At 40.3% G+C, this 14,449-nt stretch overlaps 1 protein-coding gene across 3 annotated transcripts in view; it reads left to right on the top strand.

Annotated features, from left to right (window-relative positions):
* The window catches only part of lyar (Ly1 antibody reactive homolog (mouse)), a 57,611-nt gene that overhangs the window by 7,224 nt on the left and 35,938 nt on the right, over positions 1–14,449 (top strand). For all 3 annotated transcript variants that reach the window (XM_084316026.1, XM_084316025.1, XM_084316024.1), the window contains one exon: positions 5,098–5,205. In XM_084316026.1, the coding sequence (XP_084172152.1) occupies positions 5,098–5,205 (108 nt within the window). The remainder of the gene's footprint in view (positions 1–5,097; positions 5,206–14,449) is intronic.

Below are 14,449 nucleotides of genomic sequence, written 5' to 3'. Positions count from 1 at the left end.
TACTCGTGCAGAAACACCAAGGAGTATTCAAAGCCTGTAAAATGGTATTCGGAACAGCCCTACACTAAATATATATGTTTTAATAAATTATCTGCATTTTAAACTAACACTGACTCATTCCTTCAGTCCACTCAAAATTATGCTAATATTCCTTATATTGTTTATAATATGAATTGAAAATTGGATATGAGAGTATTATATAGTAATAATAACACATGGCGATATACTAAAAAGCTATTTAAAATGTTTGGCTGGTAAGCCAAAAAGTTAATTTTGTTCCCTGCAGCCTAGGCTACGATATTGTGTGGGCTGCTGCAGCCCGGTGGTGACAATACGCAAGGGTCGGCCAACCAAGGTGTCAATGGCAGTAGGTGTGGTGGCCGTTTAATATTCCAGACTGCAGGCAGTAACCAATCACGCCGCATCATCAAACTAACCGATGCCAGTCTGGTCTTCAAAATCCTCCATGGTCTAGCCCAGGGGTCGGCAACCTGCGGCTCCCTGGCCCCAAAAAAAAATAAATTATTTTTTATTTTATTTTTAAATTTAAACATTTCTTATTTTGGAGATGTCATACTGTGACACTGAAATGAAAAAATATTTCATCAACTAAGATATTTAGTCAACAAAAATATTTCATCAACTAAAATATACAGTACGTCACACCCCGCGCCTCTCCCTGCAAGTGGCTAATCTTGAGTTTCCGACCCCCCAGTAAGCTAACCATGGATAAATCCAAAAAAAGGAAAGTCTGAGGAAAATACAGGGTTTAATTCAGCGTGGACAGATTAATTTGCCTTCACGACTAACGATGCAGGCTTACCTGTATGCCTGATATGTGGTGCAAAATTTGCGAACAACGAATAATTTACTTTTTATTTGATATATTTTCCACAAATAAGGGAAGGACTCAAATATACCTGAATAGTTCAGGGTTTTATTTCAAAGTCGGTCTACAGACACCAGTGTTTTGGCTCCTCTTCTGTGTTTTATTTAAAAATAGGTCTACACAGCCAGTATTTTTTCTCCTCTTCATAAGAGTTTGAGGTTTTCCTTTGTTATAACAGGTAAAAACAGCAATAAAAAGGAACATTTTCTTTTGGTTGTTTTTATAATCCCATTAATGCAACAAACTGTGTGCTATAAGTATATAAAGTATAAAAAAAAGCTAATTACTTTGGGTATGCAATTGTCAGGTGTTTTATGCTAAATGTGGGGTATGCTTGGGGATATATAAAACGTTATACACTGTTATCTTCATTTTAAGGGTAAATAGGTTGTGCAGCTCCCTGAGCATTTTATTTTGTGGGACGGGGGAAAAGTGGCTCTTATGATAGTAAAGGTTGCTGACCCCTGGTCTAGCCCCACCCCCACTTTCCGATTTTTTTCACCTCCAGGTTCACCAGAACTGTTGTACCGGGTGACTTGGCTGTTCCATTTAAGGGGAACTATCTTATAAATGGCCTTTTTGAGTGTTTAGCATTGTTTCCTAGCTATGTGAACTTATATTAATATGATCTATGTCTCAAAATTCTCATATTGGCGCATTCTTCCAATTCTCCTCTCACAATATTCACCCTCACTGCAATGAGTCGTTTGAAAATGTGCCTATATGTGATGTCATATAGTCACTGCTGCATGTTAATGTGGCTCCTCAGGCACCAGCACCTGCACCCCAGTAGGGATGCCCCCCGGACCCCGGTTTTAAACGGGAACCGGTACTATATTAGAAAATACCAGAGTATTTATAAGCTCCGACGTCCTCGGTACTGCTATCGATACTCTAGAGAAATTATTATTATTATTATTATTATTTAAAAGTTGCAAACGATCTATCCTCTCTCTGTCTCTGCACGAGAAGCGAGCCACAGCGAGTCATTATTACACACACTCCTCGCGAGTCGCTCGCTAGTAGTGCTACATACGGGTACTCCTTAATGAAAGTTCTCCGTGCTGAAGCGCACTGCACACAGACACAGACAGCTCTGGGTCTGCATGCACCGTGACTCGTGATGGCGGATAGAGCGAAGCGTTCTAAAGAAAGTATGGATATACAACGCACGTTGCCACAAGTGCAACAAAACATTTGCCAGTAAGGGTGGCAATACGAGCAATTTATCAAAACATCTGTTGGCAAAACATGATATTAGTGTGCAGAAATGCGCGTATTCGACTGCCTTGCGCGCAGTGTTTTATCTGCATCCACGTCCACTGCCGCCGGTAAGCCAAGATACGGAGTTTCCTAGGCTAATAACGAATTATTACAAATAGGCTAATAAACAAAATAATTGTTTAGCTACAAATACTACAATCTAAACTTTTTATAGATCGTCAAGCTGAGGCGTCAGCCACCAATGTGTCCCAGGCCAGTGAGCCCAGGGCCACCACACATCCTTCCCTCTACCTCCCTCCACCACCCAAAGTCCTTTCACCCTAGCAGCTAGAGGAAGGATGACAGAGGATAGGGTGAACGAGTGTCACAGTTCTGTTAGCCTTTTGCATTTGTTGTTTATTATAAAAAGTCTATAATTCAGAGTCAGACACATTTAAAACATTGTTGCTGCTGTTGCTGAAGAAATTATATTCATTTATTATATTTATTTATAAAGTTATATAAAAGAACATTGCTGCTGCTGTTGCTGAAGAAATTATATTTATTTATAATACTTATTTATAAAGTTGTATTTATAAATAATAAAGCAATGTTGATTCTGTTCTTAATTAATTGTCTTTTTTTCTTGCAAAAAAAGAACCAAAAAGAACCGATAAGAGTATCGATAAAGTACCGAACCGTTAAGCAGTATCGATAAGAGTAGTAGTATCGATAAAATCCTAACGATACCCATCCCTACACCCCAGTCCACATCAGCTCAAAACAGCTCGAGATCTTGAGGTAGAAAAATGCTGTTTTTGAGGACTTGATTAGAAATACAAAACAATGAATAAAAAAAATATATATATTACAGAGGTGTTCCATAGACTCACAGGAATTGTGTAAAAGTGCCCAAATAGTGAAAGAAATAGTAAAATAGTTCCCCTTTAAGGACAAGTACATTTAGCAAATCAGCACTCTCCGTGAGAGCTGCCAAGACCTCGAACTCCATTCCAAGTTACATGCCGCCTGGGCATAACACCGGATCACCTGAGGCCAAGGGCTTGCTCTACGAGGGCATGATGAGACTGAGTCAGGGTTAATCAAACCGTGGAAACTTTTTAGAGCTACTATGTACTAGGGATGCACGATATTGATTTTTTGACACAGATACCGATAACTTTATGCTCCTCAAGCCGATACCGATAACCAATATTTATTGTATTATAATTTTTTATTTTTATTTTTTTGTATTTATAAGCTCCGACGTCATCGGTACTGCTATCGTTACTCGAGAAATTATGGAGGTTTTTTTTGAGGAATTTAAACGTCGCAAACTAATCTTGTTGGCCGTTGTCTTAACTTGTCTATATCTCTCCTGCCTCTGTGTGTCTGCCTGCGCGGGGAGCGGGCTGCCTGCTTTCTCCTCTCTTCCCCTCCCACACACACACACACTCACTCACTCACTCACTCACTCACTCACTCACTCACACGAGTACAGACAGCTCTGCTCTCATAATGGCGGACAGAACGAAATGTTCAAAAGTCTGGGTCTATTTTACTAAAGTCGACGCTGACAACGCTCGTTGCCACAAGTGCAACAAGACATTTGCCAGTAATGTATAAGCGCACGCTGGTACTTGTCAATGTGGCTGGCGGGGAGATAACGTTAGCTCCGAGTAGAGTAATGGCTGACAATCCGGAGGTAAATAAACAAACGAGAGCTTCCGATTGGTGGTAAGAAGAAGAGGTGGGTGCAAGCCGTGGGACGTAATTGGCAGATCGACTGTCCGTCTCCGAATGTAACGTGACTACGTCACAGCCAAGAAAGGGAGCGCTGGATTTGTGAAAAACTCCCTGTTCCTAAACCACACGCTATCAGTTTTACCACAGTACTGGCAAAACGGGAGGAGGCTATAATAAAAACAAGCGCCCTTCATCCAAATCCACCCACACCGGATTTCTTTTAACCAAAAAATTTATTATATGTTATCGGAGCTATCAATAACGTTATCGAGTTTAATATAATTATCGTGCATCCCTACTATGTACATTGTTTTCAAAGCATGATGAGATCCAAATTACGGAAAACGTTTCCTTCATTGCCGTCGGCACTGCAACTTGTGAACGGTCTTTCCCAATGAGGCGCATCCGAAACTGGCTAAAAGAAACGTTTATTTTGTACATTATCTAACGTTAACACGAACCTTTAGTTTAGGTTCGTGTTAACGTTAGATAATGTACAAAATAAATGTTTTGCGCTGCTATAGACGTCGCTCTTTTATTTTGAAAACCCCCAGAAGGAAGTAATTATATTTGCTTTAGCGACCGTCCGGGTCTGTGTTAGCTCCGGTTAGCTTTGTGCAGTAGTTAGTATTGTATTATCAATACCAGCCATTGGATTACTGTTTTCTAAATTGGGGAGGCTTTTAATCGTCAAGGTAAGAGGATTTTAAGTCATGGTATCAATCGGTTCGGATCATTTGAATGAAATGAGAATGTAAACAAACACGGCGTCACGTTAGAAAGTAGCACTGAAATCACTGCGCCCAGAGACGAGTGCTTAGGCAAAAAATAGTTCAGAGTATATCTGCTTAGAAAACGTAATTGTCTAATTCAATTATTTTTTATTTCTCCACGTGGTGAATACACGGGTCACAACATGTTTACAGGAACTTTTGGAGTTGTATTTCGAGTGTATTTGGTGACTGTAAGACCCTGTAGGGAACGTCAGGCTATTGCCCCCCCCCCACTTCCAGTGATGAAGCTAAGCTACGCTAACGGAGCGGCTGTTCCCTAAGCCTAATGCATGCACAGAGACAAAAAAGGTATGCATCTTCTTGTCTAACTCCAGGGAAGATGTTAAATAAGCTAATTTCCCAAAAATGTTGGAGTTTTCCTTTAAGAAACTTGATGATGTGACATTAGCAGTAACACATGGGCATATTTCCCGTCTAAATGTGCTTGTGACTGATCTGAGATCTGGTGATCTCTTTTCCTGCCAGAGAATCCAGGATGCCATGAACCAACCAGGAATCAGTGCTAAGCTGAAGGAAGTGCTCAACCAAGTCAGCAAGTATGATAATGTCCCAAGAAAGAAGATCAAGTTCCAGGTCAGTGTTTTCCTGAAATTATATGAATGTGTAAATCTAATCTGTGATAATCCAACTAATCAAATGTAATGTTTGTGTATATGAGATGCAACAATTAACCAATTTCACTGTTATCTATATAATAATAATTAATTGTATTTGTATTGCACTTTTCGTTCACTAAGATCCCAAAGTGCTACAGGGTTAAAACATAGTTTAAAAAAATCAATAATTATTAATAATAATAAAATAAAACACAGAATAGAAATAGAACATAGTTAAAAACATAGTATAAACAGAAAGTTAAAAATATAGTATAAACAGAAAATTAAAGACAACGGCACAAGAAAAAAGAAAAAGCTAGCCTTTTGAAATAGATAGGTTTTCAGGCCTGCTTTAATGGAGTCCAGGCTCTGTGGTGCCCTCAGCTGGATGGGGAAGCTGTTCCACAGGCGTGGTGCAGCCGAGCTTTACGGACTCATCAGGATCCTGGCAGCGCTATATGATAAGACTGCACAGTGGGGCTCAGCTTGTTTCCCCAGGCCATCAGAACACTAAACAAACACTGATCTCTAGTCTCCACTAGGGCTGACCCCTATTAGTCGTTTAGTCGACTAATCGGTCGAAAGGAGCCGCAGTCGACTGGCCAACCTCTTAGTCGAATATAATAATAAAAAAAGTATAATTTTTTTTTTTTTTTTTAATCATTCTTTCCAAAAGAAAAGAGGCCTAATGGCACACATACCAGAGGCTTACTGCCTACGAAAACAGGCACAGAGGCACTGAAAGAGGATTTCACCCATCTAATGAACACACTAGACTAGACAAATATCAAGATGTATCCATCAGTGGACCAATTGCATGCTTTTGCAGAGGACAAGAAGCCTTCAGTCGACAGACATTAACCCTTTATCTGCCACAGATTATTCTGATCTTAATCCACTCTCTGCCACCACTATAAGTCTATGGAGATGTTCCCCTTCTTTGCAGGGCTATAACTTTTTAAATTGTATTGCTAAATTGACATTACCATGGCCCATTCAACGGGTTATAAGTCCGTGGCCGACGTTAAATGATTCATGTAGTATGGGCGATATATATATCAGAGCAGATTATACGTTTAATAATAATCAAACACGCTGAAACTCACCGCGGCTTCCTCTGACCATTGGGTGATCAGCGTGGAGCAGAAATATCGCTATTATGGGATGTTGATATATGCCATCCATTTCCAGGTTGTATAATACTATATGCGTCCAAATCATGTTTATCGAGTTATTTGCAACCGATCGCTGTCCAGTGTATCAAGATGGAGTCCCGCTAACGATAGCGAGTGCCCGGACGAAATATGGTTGAGCACCACTTCCGGCGCGTCACTTCCGGTTTTGGCGATTCGCCGATCGGCCACCAGATGGCGGTCTTGAACCGTTGGAGAGTTGAGAGGAGATCAACAGCAAGTCTCAAGTCTCCGTGGGTGAAATATGATTGACATGACAGATTCTTTAAATATTGATCTCAAAGACGCCTTACGGCGTCATTGGCAGATTACGCATGGCGAGCAATGACGTGATAACACGTTCTTGGCGAGAAAAGGGTTAAGCACCCCCCACAGCCAAAATGGAATGATTAATTTTTTTTTTTTTTTATTAAAATGTTTTTGATTTTTCAATCTAATTTCAAACCTTTATTTAAACTCGAAAGGCAACTGAGGTTTCCCTCATTTACAGTCACATTGAGTGTTACATACAGAAATAAGCAAAAACAAGGCATATAAAATCACACAGCATAACAATAAGACAACAAGGTGAGACAAAAGTAAGGATAACAAATCAATTAAAACAGGTACAACTTGATTGACAAATGTTTGTATATGATGGTTTTAAACTCCAACAGGGGAGAATCTCAAGCTTTATGGACTGTTGGAGTTAATTCCATGAGCTAGATGCATCATAGCAAAATGCAGATTTACCCTGTTCTGAGAACTCGAGGGACCTTAACTCATTGACCGCAACGCTGTTTTCCCATCTCTACTCAATGGTGCCAGCGTTATTGACCATTTTAGCGATGTTTGCGGACCCACTGTGTTCTGTATTATAGCTATGGAGACAATAGTATGGCTCATTTGACAGGCATTGTTTATAGTCCAACACTGACTAACCAGTTCATTACTACATACTTTAGTTTGTGCGCAGGGGAGGAAATTAGGCCACTTTACTCGCCAAATGCGAGTATTTTTTACGTTTGGCGCGTGATTCATGAAGACCACTCGCCAGTCTGGCGACTATACAAAACAAAAACATTCTGCAATCACGGTCACTGGCAAACGGTGCGTGTCTTCTGAGTGCTCGCTTTAGTTGACAGTGCCGCGAGAGCACTGCACAAGACCCGCGGACATATAATGTTTAATAAAAGTTCCCGCAGTACTGGCCAACCCGCGGACATATATGTTTAATAAAGGTTCACGCAGTACTGGCCAACCCGCGGACATATAGAATGTTTAATAAAAGTCCTGCGGTACTAGCCATCAGTCAAGGGAGCACTCGCAAACGGATAACGTTAAACGCCAGCCCCATGTTAGCTAGGTGTATCCGTTATGACTATAATGTTTCCAAAAAAGCACCGGACTACGACGTACGGTTAGACATTTTATTTCATGCTCAAAAGCCCCTGGCTTGCACATCGCAGTCACAAAAGGGGCTAGCTCAACAGCACACCAACCGAACTGACGATACCACAACACTTGACAGTACTTCACAGCACTGTCGTAAGACCACCGTGCCGTCTTAAAGGCACAGTGAACACCGTTGTGATGCCTACCCAGATGCATACACAACATTGACGCGGCTTGACAACCTAGGTTCAAAGTTAACTTGATTGATTGAAAACTTTATTAACAGATTGCAGAATGGGTACAATACAGTACGGCTCAATACACACAATTGTTAAGGGGATGCAGACCAGAGAAAGACTTTTGTCTTGTTTACATCAGGGTCCCCCATTTTCAATTCATCATAACATATGACATACACAACATACAGATAGACAGTACTGCTACATCTATACATTTCACATCTATCTATACACTTCACATTCACAACATACTTCGGTTTTTTTCTTTCACTGCCCAACCCAGTCCAACCCAGCATCTTTCACTGCCCAGTTCAGCCCAACCCAGTCCACAATAGATCCCTCTTTCATGTTAATATGTTTTATGCTAATATTGTGAAGAGTAGAGACACTGTTATTAATGTTTTATGTAAATATTTGAAAGAGACACGGTGTGATTATTACTATGATTGAAAATCAATTTAGACGAAGACATACAAAGAAGTAATTAGCACAATTAGCGATTTTTTTTTGGCTGGTAAAAAATTTGTTTGGCTGGTAAAAAAAAATCAGATACTCGCCAGTTGGCTGGTAAGCCAAAAAGTTTGTTTCTTCCCCTGTTTGTGCGCTATTCCATGCTAAACATCGCCCCTTTCCAAAATAATCCAGTATTTTTTCCTAGATCGCGAGATATGACGTGTTATATGCATTATGCCCAAATTGTTCACGTTGCTCACCTGAAACTCCAAATATTTCCAAATCAAAGGTATATACCATATATATGTCTTCACAAAATCATCAAGGGGGGGGGGGGGGGGTCGTTTTAACTCGAAACTGCGATCGTTACCAAAAGCATGTTTTAGCTCCGGTAAAATACGACATTGTGATCGGTACAAAAGTATGTTATAGGTAAAAAAAAAATACCGGCAGGTTACCTAAAATAGTCCTTACTAGGGATGCACCGAATATATCGGCCGATAATGGTTAAAAGGTCACTTTCGGCTTTCGGCCGAAAGGGTTTTAGCACCGAAAATATATCACAGAATGTCAAAGAACAGGGACGTTCGTAACCTACCTAACGTGTTGTTGTGATGACGTAATCAAAACGCGGCAACGTGAGCTCTTCAGTCCTGCGTTCTGCATCCTGTGATAACTCCTCTTGGGACTCGGGAGTCGCGCTGTTTCTATGTAAACTCCGCGAGCAATAGCGTCCAATAAATGCGTCTTTAACATGCTTTATATCCTCGCCATTACTATATGCCTGTCGCGGTTAAAAACATTTTGTACTAGCGTTAAGCTAACTAACAACGCTTCCATTTCCTCTTTCACTCGTCTCTCCTAAGCTACGTCATCACCCGCTAAGAGTCACGGGAGATGTAGTAAATACAAGTGCTGAATAAATGTTTTATGGACCCATAATAGTGATTATTAATATTATGTAAGTTAAGTTTTGCCATAATCATGTATTTTGTCATAATCGGGTAGCTGAACAAAAAAAAAACATTATATATATATTTCTATTAATAATTTTCGGCATTCGGCCAACTGTTTCCTATTTTCGGTATCGGTTTCGGCCAAGAATTTCCCATTCGGTGCATCCCTAGTCCTTACCTCAGCCAGAAATTACTCCAAAATGAATAAATCCCAGTCGTCCCATCGCAATCACAATTACTCGTGTATATTGGGCATGGCAGGGGAAGCAGTCAGAGGTAACTCTGTACTGGAAAACAACTGATATCCACAGTTAAAGCAATTTTTTACGTAGGCAGCTGTGCCAGGGAGACACAGGCAGCTCCGAGCAGTGTTTAGAATGGGGATCAAAGGAAAAATATCAAAGGATCTAAAAACGAGAACTAGTTTTTAGTGTTCAAGCGTTGGCGACGAAACACGAGTATACTCGTTTTTGCCACCCAATGAGTTAACACATTGGTCGCCAAGAACGACTTGCGCTGTTTTTGCCCGCCATGCGTTGAACGCCAAGAACGACTTACACGGTTTTTGGGATCAATATTTAATTTTCGCCATGGCATTCATAATTCATCCAGCCAACCTCCGGACTGCAGCGGGACCCTGTATGAGATTACAACGCCTCAATACCGCCGCCTGGTGGATGGTCGGGCAAGTTACACTCTCGCGAAAACCGGAAGTGGCGCTGGTGCATCGAGGAAATCCCTCCGGCAGTAATATCTTGTTACGTGGATCCAGACAAACACTATAGTGCATTTGGATCGCTTTCTAAACTTAATAATCGATATGATTTCGGCGTTTATTGCGCCATACAAACCGGAAGTGGATCTAGGAGATCGGCGTCAAATAATTGGGATCTTTTTCCTCTAGTCTCATCGGCGAACGGTAAGAGGACAGTAACGTTATTTCCAGCCCGATTGTTTATTCATTTCACTGCAAACCATCTGATCAATATATCAAACCATAGTAAATAAAGCCGTTACTGACGATCAAGGAATTATAAACGACCCCCCCCCCCCCTTTCCTTCACGCATGATGAAGCATAATGTATACTGATCATATACATTTAAATTTTTAATATAGCGTGTATAGGAAAGAAACGCCCAGGCCATCAGGCTGCTCAACGAACAATAAACACTATGCAACAACCATCAAATGCACACAGCACACATCCACACGCACACACTCACTTTAAACAAACAACACTGCAGCACCCACTCTCCACACTTTAGATCACCTAAACACACTTTATATTTATTGGTAAAGGATTTGCACTACAACTCGTACACCTTACTGTAAATTGTACCTCATCCCATTTCTGCTTTGCACTATATAGTATTGTATATTAGTATATTGCATAGTATATTGTATATTGTATGGTAACTCAGTTACTTCTAGTCTGCATCGAACATTGTACATATGTCTATACTGAACACTGTGACCTCTATTTTTACTTCTTTTTACATGCTACTTTATTTTATTTCATACTTATCTTGTCTAGCACAGTCTCTGGAGCGTAACAGTAAGAAGCATTTTGTATAAAAGTATTCTGTACTTCTGTATGACAACTATTAAAGAAACTAAAGAAATCGATAATCTATCATATGCGTCAGGGCCTATAACTCGTTTTTGGAATTACAGCAGAAAACCTTAAAACATACTTATATTCTAGACGGTATTAACACAACAATGTATGAATGAAAAAATATAACGTTTCCACATCCTGAACGATAGATAATCGATGTTAAATGGGCCATAGTAATGTCAATATAGCAATACAATAAAAAAAAGTTATAGCCCTGCAAAGAAGGTAAACATCTCCATAGGCTTTCAACGGTGGCAGACTGGGTACAATGATGGGCACAACCCCCGGCGCCCAATGTGTTAAGGACCAGCCAGTCACTAGAACGGGTTCAATACGTTCCAAAAATCCATTCCAACAATGATATAATATAAGGAGGCAGCTTACCAATAAGGGTGCTCCCCCGGAACCTTTTTTAAAATTTTTTTCTACATTTTAAAGTTAAATGCATCAATCTGGTGCACTTTGAGAGCAAAATAAAGAGGCTAGATCTATGATGAACTTTGTGGTCAAAACACAAAATCGACAGGGCGGCTACGTGGCGTAGTGGGCAAGGCGCTCGCCACAAATTACGGAGACGCTGGGCTTGCCTGTTCGAGCCCAGCGCTCCACATTGCTTTCAGTTTAGCTGGTCGTTCATACTAATACACATTGGCCGTATTAGGGGGTGGGAAACTGATGGGTGGGGATCGGGCGTTGTGGACAGCGACTCCTACAGGTCGGTTGGTGCGCCTGCGCAGTAGAATCAGGAAGTGTCGGGGGCAGCGTGAGCCTCCCACGCGTTACTCCTCGCCACTGAGAGATCGAGCTGCGCAGGTGAAAAGATGCGACTGCTGTTACCTCAAGTACCGGAGGGGACTTGTGCTATGTATGACTTAGTCCACATTGCAGCCGGCTTGTGGGAGGCAAGAAACGGCGTTCGTGACAGGGGCGGGTTGAATTGGATGATACGAAATTGGGATGGGAGAAAATATAGAAAATGGGAGAAAAAAAGTGGATAAAAAAACACAATCGACTAGACTAGTGCTTCCCAATCCTCTCCTCGAAGCACCCCAGCCGTAGGGATGCACCGATCCGACTTTTTCAGTCCCGATACCGATACCTGGGTTTGAGTATCGGCCAATACCGATACCGATCCGATACCCATTGTCCAAATTTTCTTTCCAAAAAAGTTTAAAAAATAAACGTAATCCACGTTTTTTTTTAAATTTTTATATTAAAATATATTTTGTTTTTAAGAATTGTAAAGGATCACAATTGTGTTTTTGATTTGTTGTAAACAAAGACAGAAAATAAACTTCATTCAATTAATAAACTGTATGCCTCACTGTCACTGTGTGGAAGAGACTGGGATCATTCTTTTGTGCAAGGCAACATGGCTTGACTTAAAACATTACTTTCCTAATTTAGTGAAACTAAATGTAACAAATTAACACATAAATATAAATGTACTGAATGGTTATTTCTTATTTTATTTAAAATTATTATTATTTTTTTTAAATCCGATTTCTTTATTTTTTTACCGATACCCGATCCAGCTATTTTACTGATATCGTCGGCCGATAGATACCAATATCGGATCGGTGCATCCCTACAATGTATTTGTTAAATTCCACCACCAGCACACCTGATTCAACTTAACTAGCCCTTTATTAGTTGAATCAGGTGTGCTGGTGGTGGAATTTAACAAATACATGGAACTCGGGGGAACAAAATAGTCACACGCCATTCGCCAATGGCCTGTAGATTTACCATCTGGCGACTAAAAATAATAGCTCTACCCGCCATCTGGCGTGTAGTTCATATGATACTCTTATTTTGAAAAACCCTGTAGCAACTCTGCGAGTCATATGATATCCGCCCACTCCGTGTTTCTGAAAGCAGAGTGCTTCTGAAAGCAGAGCAGCGTTAAACACAGCAGTGCGCCTACAGACTCAAAATAAGTCTGTGATGTTTTTTTTCTTCTCACGAGTCCAATGCAGCTACATGCTTTGCACCGTCGCCATTCCTTTATGCCCACATCGCCCGAAATTAACGTTTATGTACCAATCACTGCAACGTTAACGTAGGCTACCAAGCTAATCCTGATGATCAGACGAGGCAGAGCCATAGTTAACAGCACTGAGGAAAGGGAAATGGGGGGGGGGCACGCACTCTCCCCTTCCCTGTGTGTGTGCGTGCGTTTGGACGATGGAGTCACTAGTCGGGACTCAGGACAGGAGTATAAGATAATGTTTATATTCAAATAGATAATGTTTATATTCAAATATAAAAAAGTTTCGAGAGGAGTGGAAGTTTGAAGACATGCGGGGGTGGTGAGTTGAAACACAGTGCGTGTGTGTGTGTCCCGACCCCACTTCTATGTTTCAATAAATTATTTGCATTTAAAACCATTAACGCTGACTCATTCCTTCAGTCCACTCAAAATTATGCTAATATTCCTTATGTTGTTTATGATATTAATTGAAAATAGCATATGAGAGTATTATATGTAATAATAACACATGGCGATATACTAAAAAGCTATTTATAATTTTTGGCTGGTAAAAAATCTGCCCGGCTGCCTGGTACTTTTTAAAATCTACCAGCCAAATGGCTGGTAAGTCAAAAAGTTAAGTTTATTCCCTGATGGAACTGCTGGGGTGTCTTGAGGAGAGGTTTGGGAACCACTGGACTAGAGCATACATTTGAGCCATCAAAGAAATTAAGCAAAAGTGGTTACCTGTGTTGAACTGGTTTATTTTTTAGAAAAAAATTATATATAGTGGATTACTATTACGACTACTACCACTGCCAATACTACTGATGCATCCCTATTGGCAAACTTTATATAAAAAAAAAATGGTAAAAGAAATATATATATTTTTTCTTTTAATACATTTTTTTTTGGTTCATTATACAACTGTGGCTGGACTAATTAGACTGGCCGGCCGCCACAGTCTAGGTAATTAATGGGAAACCCTGAATACTAATGTTTGTTGCGCCTCTCCATCAGAGAGGACCAGCCAACCTTCTCATAAAGGACACTGTGATTGAGTGTCTGTTGCTTCCCTCAGACACATTGGGCAGGGTTTGAGATGGGTCAATTTCTCAGACTAATCGTACCATCACAGTCTCAAACTATTGTATCCCTATTTCTGTTTACTTATATAATAAGTATAATTTATTCATAATCATGCTGTTGGGTAATACCTTGGTTTAAGTTTTTAATACTCAATAAACGGCAACATATCTATTACACTTTTTTTTTTCTTCAATTAATCAAATGGTATTGAATCCAAACCACAGACTAAATGTAAGATTTTATGATGCATTCTATCTTTCCCTTGATATTCAGAATAAAATTATTTCCATTACACCCATGTAAGGCCTAACTCCTTGACGAAGAGT

Source organism: Notolepis coatsorum, assembly GCF_963971535.1.
Source record: "Notolepis coatsorum genome assembly, chromosome: 6".
Lineage (NCBI taxonomy): Eukaryota > Metazoa > Chordata > Actinopteri > Aulopiformes > Paralepididae > Notolepis > Notolepis coatsorum.
Note: the sequence above shows the minus strand (reverse complement) of the source record. Positions and strands in the feature narration are given on the sequence as shown.